At 34.6% G+C, this 18784-nt stretch overlaps 1 protein-coding gene across 2 annotated transcripts in view; it reads left to right on the top strand.

The window, feature by feature from the left end:
- Positions 1-18784, top strand: part of KLHL1 (kelch like family member 1) — a 370292-nt gene that overhangs the window by 332234 nt on the left and 19274 nt on the right. For both annotated transcript variants that reach the window (XM_029210217.1, XM_029210216.1), the window contains 2 exons: positions 912-1074; positions 16997-17209. In XM_029210217.1, the coding sequence (XP_029066050.1) occupies positions 912-1074; positions 16997-17209 (376 nt within the window). The remainder of the gene's footprint in view (positions 1-911; positions 1075-16996; positions 17210-18784) is intronic.

Below are 18784 nucleotides of genomic sequence, written 5' to 3'. Positions count from 1 at the left end.
CCTCTGGTGGATGAGGTTATCTAAGAGGCTTGTGCAAGCTTCCTGATAGGAGAGACTGGTGGTGGGTAGAGTTGGGTGTTGCTCTGGTGGGCAGAGCTCAGTAAAACTTTAATCCACTTGTCTGCCGATGGGTGGGGCTGAGTTCCCTCCATGTTGTCTGTTTGGCCTGAGGCCACCCAGCACTGGTGCCTACAGGCTTTTTGGCAGGGTTAGTGGTTGACTCCAGTAGAGCTCACACCAAAGAATACTTCCCAGAACTTCTGTTGCCAGTGTCCTAGTCCCCACGGTGAGCCACAGCCACCCCCTGACTCTGCAGGAGACCCTCTAACACTAGGAGGTAGGTCTGTTTCAGTCTCCTATGGGGTCACTGCCCCTTCCTCTTGGGTCCTGATGTGCACGCTACTTTGTGTGTGCCCTCCAAGAGTGGAGTCTCTGTTTCCCCCAGTACTGTTGAAGCCCTGCAGTCAAATCCTGCTAGCTTTCAAAATCTGACTTTCTGTGAATTCCTCCTCCTGTTGCCAGATTCCCAAGTTGGGAAGCCTGACATGTGCCTCAGAACCTTCACTACAGTGTGTGGACTTCTGTGGTATAATTGTTCTCCAGTTTGTGAGTCACCAACCCAGGAATTTTGAGATTTGATTTTATTGTGATTGCACCCCTCCTTCTGTCTCAGTGTGGCTTTTCCTTTGTCTTTGGATGTAGGGTATCTTTTTTGCTGAGTTCCAGTGACTTCCTGTCAATGATTGTTCAGCAGTTAGCTGTGATTCCGGTGCTCTCACAAGAGGAAGTTGCAAATGTTTCTTAACTGCTAGAACCTATTCTGAATGGCATCATAATTTTTACTATTAATTTGATTTTAGAACCTCACTGTGGAATAAATCCATTCGGTTTTCATTTCTCCTATGTTTCAGGTGTGACGGTACTAGAAGGCCCTATCTATGCCGTGGGAGGCCATGATGGCTGGAGCTATCTGAACACAGTGGAGAGGTGGGATCCTCAGAGTCAGCAGTGGACATTTGTAGCTAGTATGTCAATTGCCCGAAGCACAGTTGGTGTGGCAGCATTGAATGGCAAGTGAGTAGGCTTTCCTTTTTTATTTGAAAAAATAACTTTTTGAGTGAATATTGTTTTAAAAATATCATTTAGTAAACTGTTTTGATAAAATATTTAAATCTTTGGTTTTTGATTTTTTTTTAAGTTTAGTCTTCATGGATCATTGACAGATTAAGACTGCATATTTTTCTGATTGTCCCTTCTTATAAAATAAAACCCAAAACTTCTTTACAATAACTGTTTTTTTTTTTAAGTATCACATATATTTCATGAGAATTATGTGAACTAAAGATCTGCATATTTATATCCTTTCTGGTAAAATAGTCTGAGGAGCCTGCAAAAGACTACTAAAAATTTGGTACTTAATATATTTTTTTGCATGATTGTATGTCTCTTCACTTTTCTCCTTTTCCATTTCTATCACCCTAAATGGGGAATTTTCAAACACAACACTGTTGATATTTTGAGTCAGATAAATCTTTGTTTGGTGCAGGGCTCTGTCCTGTGCATTGTACAGTGTTTAGCAGCAGACTGGCTTTTATCTACTAGATACCAACTGCAACACCCTGCCCAATGTGGTAATCAAAAAAGTCTCCAGACATTGCCTAATATACCCTCTGGGATGGCAAAATACACTCCCTCTCACTGCCATGAGAAACTCTGCCCTAAAAAAGCTAATAACACCCCTGGTTTGAACAACAGCAAAAGCTTCCAATCTGTTTACTTCTCTTTCCCCTAAAGTCCATTTGCTAAAGCTGCCACAGCTGCTTCACAAATGCAAGTAATATTTCAGTCCTCTTCAAGAACTTCTCTTAACAATTAGAACACAATGTCTATCTTTACCTAAAGGGACCTACTGGATCTTATTTCTGCCTATTCTACATTTTTCCTCTGTACGTCAGCCAAATTGCCCTTTTATCTTTGCTTCAAATATAGCAGCTCTAACCATAATCAGTCCCTTTGAATGTGCTCTTTTCTTTGTCTGAGATGCTGTTCCCACCCACCACCACGTGCTTGGGTTTTTCTCATTTTTCAAATTTCATCTCAAAATTTGTCCACAAAGAAAGTTATTTACTATTAATCCTATTAAATTAAACCACTCTGCACACTATCCCAAACTGCTTACTGTTCTGAAAATTACATACATTACTGTTTTCTCTTTTCACTAGATATACATGTTTAATGAATGTTGGGCTTCAATTTTCATTTAGGTTTATTTGATGCCTAAAATTTTATTCTTAGTGTCATGTATACTTCCTGAGAATTCATTTAGGATTTTTCCTGGAAATAAATGTTTACATATTAATTAGGGAAAATGTTAGATCTATACATTTGAAATCTTTTCATCTGAAAATGTGATCTTACTTTTATCTCTTAAAATTAGTCGCTATGTATTTTAGTGGTTTTAATTTAGGTATAGGTTTAGTATTTTCTTTCTTAGTTTTATTCACACTTATTTGTATTTTTGAACATTTTACATATTATATTTTGGTTTATATATTTGTATGTATTAATAATTATACATTTATAGTACAATGGAGAAGAAAGTTTAAGTATCTATATTTATGATAACCATTTTACTAAATGCATGTATCAGGGTTTTTTTTTGTTTGTTTGTTTGTTTGTTTTGTGGTATGTGGGCCTCTCACTGCTGTGGCCTCTCCCGTTGTGGAGCACAGGCTCTGGACGCACAGGTCCAGCAGCCATGGCTCACCGGCCCAGCCGCTCCGTGGCATGCGGGATCATCCCAGACCGGGGCATGAACCTGCGTCCCCTGCATCGGCAAGCAGACTCCCAACCACTGCGTCACCAGGGAAGCCCCATGTATCAGTTTTTTTGATTTATAATAATAGATTTTCTAGGAAGATAAATATGGTAAACTAATAATGAAACTTTGTCTCTTCCTTCTTAATGTTTATTTCTTTTTTATTGTATTGTTTTTATTTTTAGAATAGTGACATAAATAGTACTGATATTGGGTGACCTCGTTTATGTCTTTTAATTGGAAAGACTTTAATGCTTTATAGTCTATGTGATATTAGTTGCTATTTGAGATACTTATACCATGTGGTGTCAAGGGCAAGATCTTGTCATTACCTGTAGTTTCACTAATAGATATTTTATTTTAAAAAATCAACCTTGGTATAATGTTTTATTAAATTCTTTCTAAAAATGTATAAAATTATATTTTTCTTATTTGATCTATTAATATGGTTATTTACATAAATATTATAATTGTAAATCATTATTGCATACTTAAAATAAAGCCAACTTATCCATGTTGCATTATTCATTTAGTAATTTGTTGCATTCTATAGTCTATGATTTTTCATCTATGTTTGATCTACGTATCTTTTGAAAAACATTTCATAATATTTTCCATTATGATATGAAGCTTTTCTTATCATAATAAAATCATAACATGAATTGAGAAGATTTCTACAATTTATCTGCTATAAGTATCTACAAACATGGGAAGTATATATTCTTGAACATGACAAATGATAGAAAAAATTATATGTATATTATCATATATATTCCCTTTAAAAGTTATATTTTACTGAGATTTTATAATTTAGCAGAAGACAGTTGTACCTTACTTCTAACCCTATGACTATTAATAATAATCTATCTTGTATTGTTATATCTTCTTTTGTACTGTTATTAACCTCCTAATTTGTTATTTTTAGGTGTTAGCATTATTACTAATTTTGCCTTCTCTTAGGTTTTGTCAGTATCATTATTTGGTTTTGTTTTTATCTTTAATCAAATGTGTGCATAGAGTGAAGTTATACTTGTTTTCCCTCTTCTTTTCTTATTCATTAATTTATACTTGGCTCAGTTTTATTTAATATGTCTTGAAATTCAGAATTTAACAAAATATAGTATTAATAATTGTCTTTGCAGTTTATTCTTCTTTAATATATCAAAATTATCATTTTAATTGTTTCCATTTCTTGCTTATTAAGAATAGTTTGGCTGTGAACATCCTCACTTATATATGTCCTTTGTGAGCATGCGTACAAATTTTAGCTGAGTGTAGACCTGGAACTGCAATTGCTAGGCTGTAAGGTATTCTTGTGCTCAGCCTTAAGGGATAATTCCCAGAAGATTTTGAAAGTGTTTTCCTAACTTATGTACATATTCACACTGTACTAGAGTTCTAGATACTATGCATCTACTGATTTGGTAACGCCAGTTTTTATCTTTTATGGTTTTATCTATTCTGGTGGATAATGCTATCACATTCAGTTAATGACTGAGATTGTGCACCTTTTATATACTTATTAACAATTTTATATCTTCTGGCTGAAGTATATATTAAAGCCTTTTTCCTGTTTTCATTTGGGTTTCCGTCTTTTTCATTTTGCCTTGTAGAGTTCTTCTTATGTTCTAGAAATTATTTCTAGGTAAATGTATCTCACTTTATAAGTAGTAGTATATTACTATTACTACTACTATTATTTTCCAGGAAGGATATGTTGATTATATAATTTATGGAACTTTATGTCTAAAAGGAATTTTCCTATGTTTTCACACATTTATTGTAAATTGGCTTGAGTAATTTAATGTCACAGCCTTGTATCATTATAGTTGAGTAGATATTATATACTTAGTTATCTTCTGTCTTTTCTTAGGGAGATGTGTGGTAAGTCCAGTAGCTTTTCATCTTTAATATGTTTTTATATCTCATTCTTATAGATGTTTTGACTATATTTCTATCAGTTAGGGTACAGTCAAGAGACAGAAACCACTCCAGCTATTTATCAGTGATTCTATATAAAGATAATCTAATATAAATATTTGTTCAGTAGATATAAAAATTAACTAGTTAACCAAAAAGTCAACAAGAGAACACTATATCATAAATATATCAACTAAAGGAAAGAGCTACCACCCCTAGTGTTGGAAAACAAAAGAAAGGATTGTAGTTATTAAGATTTAGAAAATCAGAGAAGAGCCCCTATGCAGATGAAATCCAAACATTTGTGATTGGACCTCTGCTTAGCCAGAGCCAGGGCTTAGCCAGAGCTGGCGTGTCTGACATGAAAGAGGGGCCCCTTGGCCTGGGACCCGAAGCTCTGAGGAAGTGGTGCCAGTCTGCTAGTGTTGATGGCTCTGAGTGGTCTCAATAAGGCCAATTTTGCAAGTTCTGCAAAATGGCAATTGGATGCAACTGAATGCAGGAAAAAAAGATGGGGTGACACAGGAACAGGAAATGAGCAGAAAGGAGCAAGACCCTTCCTCCTCTAGTCTTTCAGTATCCCTCTAACATCCATTAACATCACGTCCTAAAAGAAGGAACCAGGTGGCAAAGCAAAAACGTGGTTTTCAGAGTTCTAGCCCCCATATCAAAAATCAGAGTACAGGAGAGAGAATGTGGGGCTGCGAGATAAGAGCTTAACTACTGGCATGTTCTTCTCCAATTTCAAAATGTTTACCAGGGTATAACCTGATGGCTGCTTTTCATTCTTTTAACTTATTATTTGGAGATTCAGTTGAACAATCTCAATCATGTCTTTATTTTACTAAGGAAAGTTTTTATCTACTGAGGATTGGTTTTTGTTTGATTCCTTTTCCATTATTCTAGTTCTTTGGTTTGGGGATATATATTTTAGTATGTATTTATGTTAATGATTGTGTGTGTCTTTGAGCACTGATTTCTTTCCCATAAACAGTTTTTCTCCTCAGTAATTTTCTTTCTTTTCCATTTAACTTGGGAAATTTTTTCTATATTTTATTGTTAATCATTGCCATTTTGCTTATGAATTTTACTGTTTCCAGTGAAGACATAATCTTTATTTTAATTTTCCATATATGATATACTTATTTGACAGCTCTCTTTCCTATCTGCCTCATATTCATCTTATTTCAATTGAGGATACTCCCTTATTGTTTTACCTTAAAAATCTCTTGTATCACTAAATGTATATTTTCTTAAATTGCTTTTGAGAGTACATTTAGTGACTTTTCCTCACCACTTAAACTGATGCTAATATATAGATTCATCTCTTATATCCTTTAGGAGATGGGTATCTCATTGACATAGCAAATTTGCTCAACAAAGATGAGAAAAATCTTTACCTTTTCCTTATATTATTCATTTGTTACATTATTCTGTAATGAGAAGGCATACATACACACACAACACACACAACACACCCAAGACACACACACTTACTTTAAAGTTTTAATATATTACTTATCTTATTCTAGATTTTTAATAATTACTTTGCATTATATTTTTGTGACCCTTCCCTAATATTTTACTGTGAAATATCTTTATATATATATACATATACATATATATATATGTGTGTGTGTGTTTTGTTACAAATCTCCAAACTTAATCAGAAATAAATGGGATAAAAAATTTAATAAATATAATATTTAATGGATAGTCTTGTAGCAAATTTTTACGTTATTATAACTGAATTTTTAAATCCAGTTTCTTCCCTTTTAAATTAGCTTTATATGGAATTCATCATTTGTATCACTTTGTGGTCCTTGTATCTTTTTGGTCAGCTAGGATATTTAATATCCTAAGAAATCGTGTTTTACTCTAACAACATTCTTCATACCAAATATCAGATTGTGAGAGTATTTAAAGTTTTTGTTCTTAAAATTGTTTACATTTTAATTAAGTACATTTTCCCAAATTTTAACCCCATTTTATGAAAATGTTTGGAACTATTTCATTTTTACTTCAAATAGTCTTTCTCCTTTAAATCAGAATAGTATAGACCTCATTTGGGTTATTTTTTAATTCCCTTGAGTGTAATTTAATGGCCTCTAAATTCTGTGGTTTAATGACTTTCTCTTAATGTCTGGTTGCTTTTCCTGTTTTACTCAGAGAAAAACATAATCACTAGAAAGTGACCTTTCACTTCAGACCCACATCAGAAAATTGTTTCAACATTCAATAAACAGTTGTTTATTTTTCTCTCACCTGTACTGACATGACTTTATTTACCTCTACTGACATGACTTTTTTTTACCTCTTGTTTAATTTTCACATCTCACTAATGTGTCATTCTAACCTGACTGTTGCTTCTCTGAATATTATTTTGAATAATTTTCCCAATTAAGGCTAATAAAAGCCAGTGAACAGCCTTCTTGAGTTTAGATCATTCATGATACCTTTGTTGTGGAAAAACAAGGCATTGGTTCATGGCTTAAAATTAATGAGTGTATTCTGATGTATTCAAGAGCAAAATTATATCAATTTTATGAAACATTTTGGTCAGTCATCCAATGAGACAGATTAACCTAAGTCGTAGATATATCATCTTAGGCCAGCACAGCCACAGACTTACTTGATGCATAAAGGGAATACAACAAAACAGTAAATAGACATTCTGGTGTGGAGAGTGACCATATAAAACCTCAGACTCCCCAAATAATATCTACACTAGTAACTATTTTTGTTTCTTATTTGCTCTGTGCCTTAGCTTTGTTCTTTCAAGCTTTACTTTGTAACTAAAAGGTCTTTCTGGTTTGTTTCCCTTTATTACCTGAGTAAGCTCAAAAAGCAGATACTCATACTGCCTGAGCACATCCATAAATAGTCCTGAATTTTAATAAATGTATGCTCTGGTCCTTGGAGAATCTGCAAAACAGATTTAAAAAACTGTGTTTGTTTCATGATTCATCATGGCAAAACTGATTTACTCAGTCATTCAAAACCTCATGTTAATAATACACATGAAGAAGCTGCTATTTCTGTGCAGTCTGAAGTTTATACAGTTTGAAATATCATGAGAACAGGAGTCATGTCTGTTGTTTTCTCCAGTACATCCCAATATCTAGCACTGTATCTTATTATGCCTCAAGCTCTGCCACCTACGTGGTGCTCTCTAAGACCATTTCTATTTTTGTATCCAAACTTTGACATTCTTTTTCTTAAAAATGAACCCAAAATTGTAAAAGATTTCCTATGATAAACATGTCACCAAATGCAAGTTCATGTGCCTGATGCAGTGAGGCCAAACAAACCAAAACATCAGAGTTAAGAGCAGAGAAACGTTTATTGCAGGGCTATGCAAGGAGATGGGTAGTTAATGCCCCCCAAACCCCCAAATCCCTGAAGGATATCAGCAATGCATTTTTAAAGGCAAGGTGAGGAAGGGGCATGGTTGGTTGTTGCACACTTCTTGGTACGGGAATCCTTTGTTCTTGCAGTTTTCCACATAGGTCAGGCCAAGATGTTCCTGTAAACCACCAGCAAGACAAATGTTAATCTCTGTTCTGCAACATTTTATCTCTATATGAATGGAAAAGTGTCATACCCTTAAAGGTCAGAGCTTTGAAAATGGGCCAATTCGTATATTTCAAGCTATAGGCAACATTCTTAACTCAAGCAAAAGCAATAGAATACAAAGGTTAAAGTAATAGAAACATTTAATATGGAGTCAGATTTGTTCTTCCCTATTACAAGCAGTTTGTATTAAAATTGTATTATTTTAGATTCACACATTTAAAAAAAATCACTTGTTTTCTGAGTCTCACTGAGAGCTGTTAATAGGCTTAGGAGATTTGTGATTTGCCTTCTGGAAGAAATGATTTCTAAGTTGGAACTTGATTGATTTACCAGATTTGCAGAAAGTGAGGAAGAACTGCAATGAGAAAGAACAAGCTGTGTTCAGTTCCTGAGTGTGAATTGCAAACAAAAGGTGGAAAAGTTGAGTTTAGCTGAAATATAATGAGGAATAGTGGCCCCAATAGATTGGATAGAAAGCCAGCCTCTAGGTCATAGCAACTTGGCTAAGGTAAAAATATTATAAAAGTTTTAAAAAAGGGCAGCAACATGGTTGTATTTCAATTTTGTAAAAATCACTCTGGCTGAAGAATAATTTATAATTGCTCAAGGAAACTAAAAAATTGTTAGAATCTCATCACAAAAGTAGACTGGCTGAGATGCATTCCAGTGGTTCATAGGGATTACTTGATAAATTACGCCTCAGAATTAAAATGTATAGCAACAGAATGTTACTGACCAGGGTTCTTGGCCCCCTCAATCAATGGAAATTGATAAGAGGCCAGGCAAGAAATTCAGGCAAGGCTTTATTGGGGTTCTTGCTGCAGCAGGAGGGAATGAAAACAAGTAACAATTTTCCTTGCTTGCTCCATGAGGCAGGGCAAGCTGCTTCTTTATATGGGATATGGGTGGGTCAAGGATTGGGCCGGAGAGGTGGCTTGGGTGGTCTGCCCACCCCCATGGTGGTGCTGTGTGCAAGGTGCATATGCAGTACCCTGCTTTTGCTCCCAACACCCTGTTTTTTTTGTTTTTTTGTATCTTCTTCTTCATAATTTGCCCCAACTGTACATGTATGCAGCTATTTTTAGTCCCTTATACTTTCTTTGTATTTTGCTGCTAGAGGAGACATTTGTCCAGGTGCAAGCACTGCAGCAATGGTCTCAAGACCCAGCCTATCTCAAGAAGACAATTCATTTTGGCTCCCTACTTGAGCATAACTACTGCCAAACTCCTTAATTTAGAATTCAGTGGTTTTATGAAACAGACCTCTCTTTCCTTCTCCAGTCTTCTCTCTTAACCACCTGCCTTACAGCCACCCTATGTCCCAAACATAAAGAACGGCTTGATGTTCACACTCTTCTGCATTTTTACATACTCATCTCTCTCCCCAGGTTTCCCTTCCATTTTTTTCTTAGTAACTTGTGACTGTCCACTGTCCATTTAGTTTCTCTCCCCAGATTTTCATCTGGTCTTTGGATACATTTGAAAACTCTCTAGAGTGACAGCCTAACACAACTCTAGATCTCTATGTGTGTTAAATTCCATGTGGCAAGATTGGTACAAACAGAATTCAGTTTATTGTACTTGAGAACAATAGTGTAAAAGAGCATTAAAAATATATTAAGATGTGCCTTTAAATAAAACCTAAATGAAATTATTTGTAATATCTCCATCACCCAAAGCCTAGTTTAATCTGTACCTTTTCTATTAACCCTTTTAAAATTCACCAATTTAAAAATAATCGTTCCGTCTTTTGCGTTCCCAAGACACAGGATTGGTACTTTTCTCTGCAATATGTCAATATCTTATTTCAGCGGAACTTAAACAGGTGCCTTTTCTTTGACAACTTCCATTCATACATCATTCTTTTTCAAAAATTGGATATGAGTGGTTGCTTCATTCATTTTTAAAAAATTTACAAATAGGTACTTGCTATGATGATATATCAGAGAAAATAAATCAAATCTGTCCTCAGAGAGCTTACATTATATTAATAAGGGAAATAAGAAACATCAAAAGAAAGAAATTCAGAATTGTAATAGGTGTAGAGTGGGAGTTGGCAAGGAAACATGGAGGGATTAAAATTGAAGTGACCATTTCTACCAGGTTTTGGGTTAGTAAATCCTACTAAGTTGTGTGGGATGCAATTCATTAACCTAAATTAATTTCTGTATTTATAATTGTCAGAGATTTCTTAGGAAATATAGGCACATTCTAATAAATAAAGGTGAGTGGGTTCTGTTAACCATATGCTATAATGACAGCAAGTCCGTTTTGTTTGGGGCAGCAAATTATGCTCAGGGACTGAGATTGTCTTTGCCAGTAGTTTAAACACAGCTTCACTGTAGGAATTTCACAAACCAATAGCATACAGGGTCATGTCTCTTAATAAGCTAATAAAGAAATAACACACCCATGATAGGTTAAATACACTATTGTTCCAGGCAAGAGGAGAAGATAGAAATAAAGTCCAAATTTACTTGAAGTGTACTCTTTCTATGAGTTTTGGTTTCTGGAAGAGGCGGTTTGGTTTTGCCAACCAAGAGCTGATGTGCAGCTGCCAGTGGAAAATTAAAAGTCCCTCAGTTGCTAGAGCATGTTGCTAGGGAACGATGGCAGTGGTGTTGACAGACAGGCTGATAATCCTGGGGATCACCACTGGCTGATAAAGAAGGCTCCTTTATCATAGCAGAAACTAATACCCGAGATCTTCCGAGAGCTAAATTAGCAAAGGGTGGCTTTGTCCAGACTGAAACTCTGGGAAAGCCTTCGCGAACTCTCTGTATTTATAGTCTAAATGTTCCCTTTGCCAGAGTTGCTTCTCCACAAGTTTTTATTGAAAAGCCCCCAGCTGGGCCCCTCAGCAGCTGAGCTACTAAGTGCTTATCAATCAAGGGCAGATGAGATGATGACATCCAGACACAAGTTACTTCATTCTTATATCAAAACACCTTTACTTCTAAAAACAACTTCATTTTTTTTGTCATAAATAAGTGAATTTGAAATCATAGCAAACCAATACACAATAACAGAGTCTCAGACTGAGTTTGCTACATGTACCAACATTTCTTAGTAAGTGGGAACAAAAGCAGCCTGATGTGTAAGCTTACTGAAATCCCACTCACTGTACTCTCAGGCACTCAACTAGTACCTCTCATGGAAATTATTCACTGAAAGGTACATGCAGGAGTATTTTGATAGCAGGAATGACAAGCCTTATCATGGGATCAGATGAAAGAGTTCTCCATCAATTAGGAAACAAAGGATCAAACAAAATTCTGGACTTAGAGATTTGCATCAAAGGTGTTATACCGCACTTTCTATAGCCATTCCTGAAGTTATGTACCAATGATAAGATATGCCACATATTAAATAAATTTCCCTAGTATACTGATTATAAATAACATTAAATTTCTGGGGAAAAGAAAAAGTGGGATCAAAAAGACTTTCTAGTGGAGACATACCTGAATTGATTAATGAGATGAATGAACAGTAACCCACCCTATATAGTAACAAGGTACTTAGGACAGAATGCACAATGGCACACAGGGCTGGAAAAGATCTAGTACTGTGGCAGAAGGTTATAATTGGCTCTTAATAGTCATTCATTCCTTTTTATATGACAGTATGCACAGCACTGTTAGCTAGGCAAGTGGCCACCTAACATAAAGATAACATTTCCCAGCACCTGATCAGTCGGGTATTGTCATGTAACTAAGTTCTGGCCAACTGGATGTAAAAAGTGAGTAGTGAAACTTAAAAGATTGATTCTTAAAGGGAGAGGATGCGATCCTTCTTCCACTTTTCCTTCATCCTTCTGTTTGAACTGTGACTGTGATAGCTAGGACTCCACCTTCAGGACCAGAGGGTTTGTAGACAATTCTCCATGGACTTTTAACATTCCTGCACATTTTCCAAGCAAAAATATTGGCAACTTTTTTCACCATCTTTTCAAGGATATTTGTAAATCGAACAGCTTTGGAAGGTAGAGATACTGTCTTTCTTTTGGGCAGAGAGCAGGTTTGTTCCTTGAGAGAGCAGGAACACAATAATAAAGATAATATCTACCTTCAGAGCAATGATTGGACAGGTTTGCTGGCAGCCCCTTTAAGGATTAGCAGTTCCTAAACTCCAAATGTGAGAAAAGTCCTCTATATAAATAAGCATTCACATGAATCTCTCTGTATCACCCTGGTGGGATTTGGAGGGACAGGGGAAACCCATGTGAACATAGAGCTCATTCTATCTGTTGTGCATGAGAAACAAAGTCATTTCTTTCTGATCCCAGAATCTTGTGTCTTTTACCAGCATCTATGGAATTGTGGTAGGCTAATTTGTTAGCTTTCAGGTCTGGTAAAATTTCACTCTTCACAGTTCTTGATAAAGTGTCTTATCCTACAGATGATAGGTTGAAAGTTGGAAGCAGCCTGGGTCTCAGCTCCTACCTGTAAAGCCACTTTACATACATTTGAACCCATATCTTAACTAATACAGAATTTATTTCTTCCTACTGCCATATTGTATGGACAGGCATCTCCGAAGACATTGAAGGTTTGATTCCAGACCACCACAGTAAAGTATATATTGCAATAAAGGGAGTCACATGGAGTTTTTGGTTTCCCAGTGCATATAAAAGTTATGTTTACACTGTATCATAGTTTATTGTGTGCAATAGCATTATGTTTTTAAAAACAATCTGCATACCTTAATTTAAAAAATACTTTATTGCCAAAAAGTGCTAACCATCATCTGACAATGCAGAATTACCATAAAACTTTGATTTGTTAAAAAAAGAAAAAGGCAATACCTGCAAAACTCAATAAGGTGAAGCACAATCAAATTCAATAAATGCATAAATCATGCATAAATAAAATGAAGTATACCTGTACTAGAATATAAAATACATGGTGCTGAGATGGGCACCTAGCAACTAGATCTCAAAACAGGAAGACCTTGTTGCTAAACTTTATATAAAACTTTTCTGTAGGCTGAATAAACACATAAGTTAATGAAAGGGGTAGGGAAGACTAATTCATTCTCAGCAAAATTCTAGAAGAGTTTACTTAAGTCAGGGGTATTTCTGACCTCCTGCCAATTTTTGGCATGCAAGGAGGGATATACAGGTCAATGTTCACAGCAACCTGACCTATGATAGTGATGTCTCCTAAGAATGTTATTTTTCTGCCCTTTTCTCATTGCCTCTGAATGAAATTCCAGCTCCATAGCATGGCATACAATCCCCTTCATTCTCAGTCTAACCTTTTCATCCTACCAGCCATATCTCTTCTTCCCCTCCTTTACTACCACCTGTTCCACCAATATGACATACTTGCCACTCTATTTGTCACCGTCTATGACCTTTCATGTCCCTTGTCTTTACACATAATGCTTTCCCTGTATGTAATGCTTTCCCCTATTTCTTCATCTTACAAATTTCTACTCATCTTTCAACTCTAAGTTAAAATATCATGGCTCCTTTCTTGCCATGAAACTGTCAGCTGTCACTTCTTATGTTGTCAGCGCATTTACTTCTAGTATCAGATCCTTCTCTGCTCTTCATATTCTCAACATCAAATTTGTCATTGTAGTAAAACAAAACAGGGAATCAGTCTAAACTATGATTAAATAGATATTAAGAGGAGATCTGAGAAGATAACCTTGGATAATTGTCCATGAATTTTTGTGTGTACATTGCAACATTTATTCTAGCTGCAAAATATTTTCAAGTATTGAAATGCATCTGTTGGTTTTAATAATTACTCCATAAAGCAGCCCCAAAGGACACTATTATCTATTCTATACAATTACAATTTTCTCATTTCTTTTGCAAAGCTTTTTTTGAGGAAAAAATTGTAGTGTATTTATTATTTTCAACCAGTTTTGCTCTAGTATTAATAATTTATATTACATTATCAAAATTACAATAATTTCATTGTTAATCTGTAGACTATATAATAGGAAGAACATTAAAAGGGACATTTACCAAATGAAATAAAACCCTGATAACCTAGCTTAGGCTTTAGTAAATAATTTATAAAATAACAGCTATGATGTATCAAACATTTATTTTACAAAAAAACTGTCAGATATTATATCATTTTTATAGAGGTGTTACATAAATTTCTTTTGTATAAACCCATGTGTTACTGAGTTTTATTAGGAGAGGGTTCACACAAAAGGCAGAGAGATTGAATAAATAGTGGTTTATAATATATATATATAATTATATTAAAAAGTCAATGATGTTGTAACTTGTGAAATTTAAGTTACATTTTCTTTTCAAATACAAGGCTACGCTAATAGGCTCGACATTTGACTTCTATAATGTGAACAATATGTTTAATTAATTATCATTATTTTAATACACATTTAGCTATATATTTGTATATGTAAGGATTCTTTAATAATTTCAAAAAAGTGTGATAAAGTATTGTATAGAATTATTTTAGTATCAGCAATGCTGGGTTCAGATAAAGCAACAGTATAATTTGTCACTATAATGTGTATGAATAAACACAGTAGCTTGAAGTCAACCATTCCATTAAAACAGTAGAAAATAAAAAGGGGAATACCTTTCTTATATGTAACCTATGTACCAGGGACTGTGCTAGGTGCCCTTCATGAAGATACTTAACCTATAAATAAAATCTCTGCAAAAAGTTATTTTGCTAAGTTTTAATAACAATATCTCAATATTATAGCATACTTCTTTTGAGTTAGATCTTCAATTTAAATGAAACACAAATAAAGTTCAGATTTCGTGAAGCATGAAAAAGTTTTTAGGATGATAAAAACTTCCAAGTGAATAATCATTTTACTTCTGGGTGACTTTGCAAGCTAAATTGTCCAATACTTGTCCTTTAAATTGCTCCTATTGGTTAATTTCAGCATATTGCAAGACTGAGAGCCAGCAGACAACTTGTGAGTAATCAAGCAAAGAGGCATTACATCCATAATGGGAACACTTGGGCAATCAAAAGTATTTTTTCATGGCAGGCATTGAGAGAAACATAAACATCTTAAAAATATCTCCAGGATTTGAAGTCAGTTTAAACATCATATTTTAGACTTACTAAAGAATATTAGAGGAGGAATTTTTAAATCTAAGGCCTAAACTATTTTATATACTAAGTAATAATGTCTTCCTATGCACTTACTTAGTTAGAATTAAGTCTGTTTACCAATATATTAAGCATAATGTCCACTAGTAAAGCAAAAATTTCATGACATCTAATCTTATTAAACCATAAACAAGTTATAACATTCCTCTACTCAAAATCCTCCCATGGCTTCCTGTTTCACTTAGGGAAAATGTCTACATTTGCTTTAGACATTAGACAAACATCTAAACACCTGTGTGAGGCCTACCCTTTACCCCCACCCATCATCTCCTCTGCTACCCCGTCCACTATCTCTGCTCTTGCTGTTCTGGCTTCCTTGCTGCCCCTGGAACTTTGCACTAACCTGTTCAATCGACCTCAAATCAGAGAAATTCCTGAACTCACCTCCAAACACTACCATCTTCTTCAAGTTTTGGGGCAAACATCACCTTCTCAATGAGACCTTTTTTGATCATATATTTAAATTTGTAACTACACCTCGCACTCCCACCATTTGCACTCCTGACCCCACTTCCCTGCTCTATGTGACTACAGCCCTTAGTAGTATATAATACATGCGTTTACTGTGTGTATTATGTCTATATCGCTCCTAGTAGAATTGAGTGCAAGGAATTGTTTAATGTTTTGTTCATGGATATATTCACAAAATTTGGGATGGTGTGTGACATATACTAGGCATTCAAAGTTATGTGTTGAATAAATGAGTAAATAAATAAATTCAACTCTGTACTTTTCTGTGATACAATCTTCATGGCTATTATTAAATAAGCAAGAATGTTTTTACTAGGAATAGATAATGTATTTCTGCTTTTGTATTCTATGAATGTATTTTAAGTACCATGTGTGCTGTAATATTTCTTTTCCTGGGTTCCTATCATACTTCTCAGTAATGAAATAGCAAAATAAGTGTATCAAGTAAGTTTCAGCAATATTCAATCAGGCTAATATCATTGTACTATTGTTTCCTATAAATTTTTGTCTATCCAGATAACACATTACCTATAGTATAGGCACTGATTAAGAAAGCTAGTGTTATGACAGTATGTGTTTAAATTATTCTATTTATTTAGTGTTCTAAACTGTGAATACAGAACACAAGAAGTAGGCATGATTTACCTACTGGCAAAATCAATAGCAAAATCAATTGCTGAACAACAAGTAAGATAATCGATTTTCTTCTGATTATGCTCATTTTCAAGAAAAATTGAAGATAAATATATCTTATTTTAAAATAGGCATTCCTCGATATTTATTAAAATAATGTATTAGATGATTTAATTATTTACACAAAAATAGTTTTAATCTAACATTCTAGAAATAAAGAGGTTAGAAAATTATCATTTTAATTTCATCTAGTATATAGCTTATTAAAGTCATGGGATTCAGGTATACTTAATTAGTTATAATGTTCCTTTAACAAAAACTTCCATGTGAAGTAATATATTTTTAATACATTTGAGGATCATGCTGTGATTGAAAATTTATTTGTAAAGGACTTTTCCTTTCCTTCATTTGGTCATACAGACTGTAATACTAAATCATGTTTGCCCAATTGTGTTTTTAGGTTGTATTCAGTTGGAGGTCGTGATGGAAGTTCCTGTTTGAGTTCAATGGAATATTATGATCCTCACACAAATAAATGGAACATGTGTGCTCCAATGTGTAAACGAAGAGGGGGTGTTGGAGTGGCCACATGTGATGGTTTTCTTTATGCAGTAGGAGGTCATGATGCTCCTGCTTCAAACCACTGTTCTCGGCTGCTAGATTACGTAGAAAGGTAAGACCCCAAGGCACAGTTATAGTGAAAGAAAGAATGCGAATTACATTGCTCTCTAATGCAAGCGATTGTAAAATTTGCATAATTTAGGAAAGTAAATTCAACTCCTAGAGCTGCTTTATTAGTCTCTCTCTTTCTCTCGCTAGTGCGCGTGCCCACGTGCATGCGCGCACAAACACACACCACTTTATGCCTTACCTTATTTTTTCTTTCCTCATCCTCCCTCCCTCCTTCCTTCTTTCTTTTTTTCCGTTCTTTTCAACTAATATTTTTTAAAACCCTACAATTTATTTTCACATAATTCTAAAGTTATCTTTAAACTTCCCATTAATATGTTTTAAAAGGTCAATTAAAATACAGTTTTAAATAATTTTTAAAATGAATGAATGTCTGATAATTCTTTTTTTAAAAAATTGGATATTTTATTTATCTGTTCTATTCATCCTGTCTTATTTGTTCTACTACTCTCTTCAAATTTGTAAAGGTGAATTATGAACTTTGTTTTATGCCATACCTTTCTTAATGTAAGACAGGCTTATTAGAACTATATTGCCTATTATCCTGGTGTATAGAAGAAGTATAGATCCTCTTTTAATTCCTTCCTAAAAATGGCAGGTGCACAGAGGCTGGTGCGAAAATTTACCTTGGCTTCAGTCTTGGTCCAACTATCCACACACTTCCTGGCATGGTTATGGCTGAATTCTCTTTAGTGGATGTGGATCTCTTAGCACTTTTATGTAATGTGAATTAAGGATTAGAGAGTTAGAGAAACTTATAGTGATATTTTCTGTTACATAAGGAAACATGCTGATACATGAGGAAGTGAGATTAGGAAATATTGAGGATAATTTTTTTTATCACCTGGGATAGGATAAGTAATTCTACCTTAATGAATAACTTCAAAAGTTTTAGTGACTTAATACTATAATGCTCTTTTTTCTCATGCTGTGTGTCCATGTGATATTATTACTCTAGTACCCAAAAGGACACATAAGCTAAAATATGGACATCGCTGGTCTCCATGTCAGAAGGGAAAAGCCAGAGAATAGTACTACATTGTTTATGTATTCTTAAAGATTCAATCTTCAAGTAATATAATTCTCCTTTGTTGATACTTTGATGACAACTCAGTCACATGGCCACAGAAAACTTCAGAGTGTGGAAAGACAGTATCTGACCTGGTACCTGGGAGAGGAACAGATGTCTGGAGGATCACACTGATGACCACAGCAATTTTCCTCTTAATATCAAGAAACCAAATCCTTTATATCCATGCTTGATAGTGGAAGAGTCATTGGAAGAAAGGGGCTCTCTCTCATTTATGATAATTTATTCTTAGGATATGTGAACATTTTTACTGAGAATAAGGCCATTGGCAAGAGATAGCTTTTAGTGAACAGGCTCTGTTCAAACTTAAGCCACTTCTAAGATAAAATATAGAAATGTTTAACAATATTGCTACTCTGTGAAATGGACTGTAGATTTATGGCTATATATACGTACAGGATGGCATTAAGCTCACCACAGTTGCAATTCAATGTTCTCTTGTCCATTGAAATTAGGAACTATGGGTGC

This window comes from Monodon monoceros, unplaced genomic scaffold, assembly GCF_005190385.1.
Source record: "Monodon monoceros isolate NGI ecotype Baffin Bay Population unplaced genomic scaffold, NGI_Narwhal_1 Super_Scaffold_8, whole genome shotgun sequence".
NCBI classification, from domain to species: Eukaryota; Metazoa; Chordata; class Mammalia; order Artiodactyla; family Monodontidae; genus Monodon; species Monodon monoceros.
This window is presented reverse-complemented; position numbering and strand designations above follow the sequence as displayed.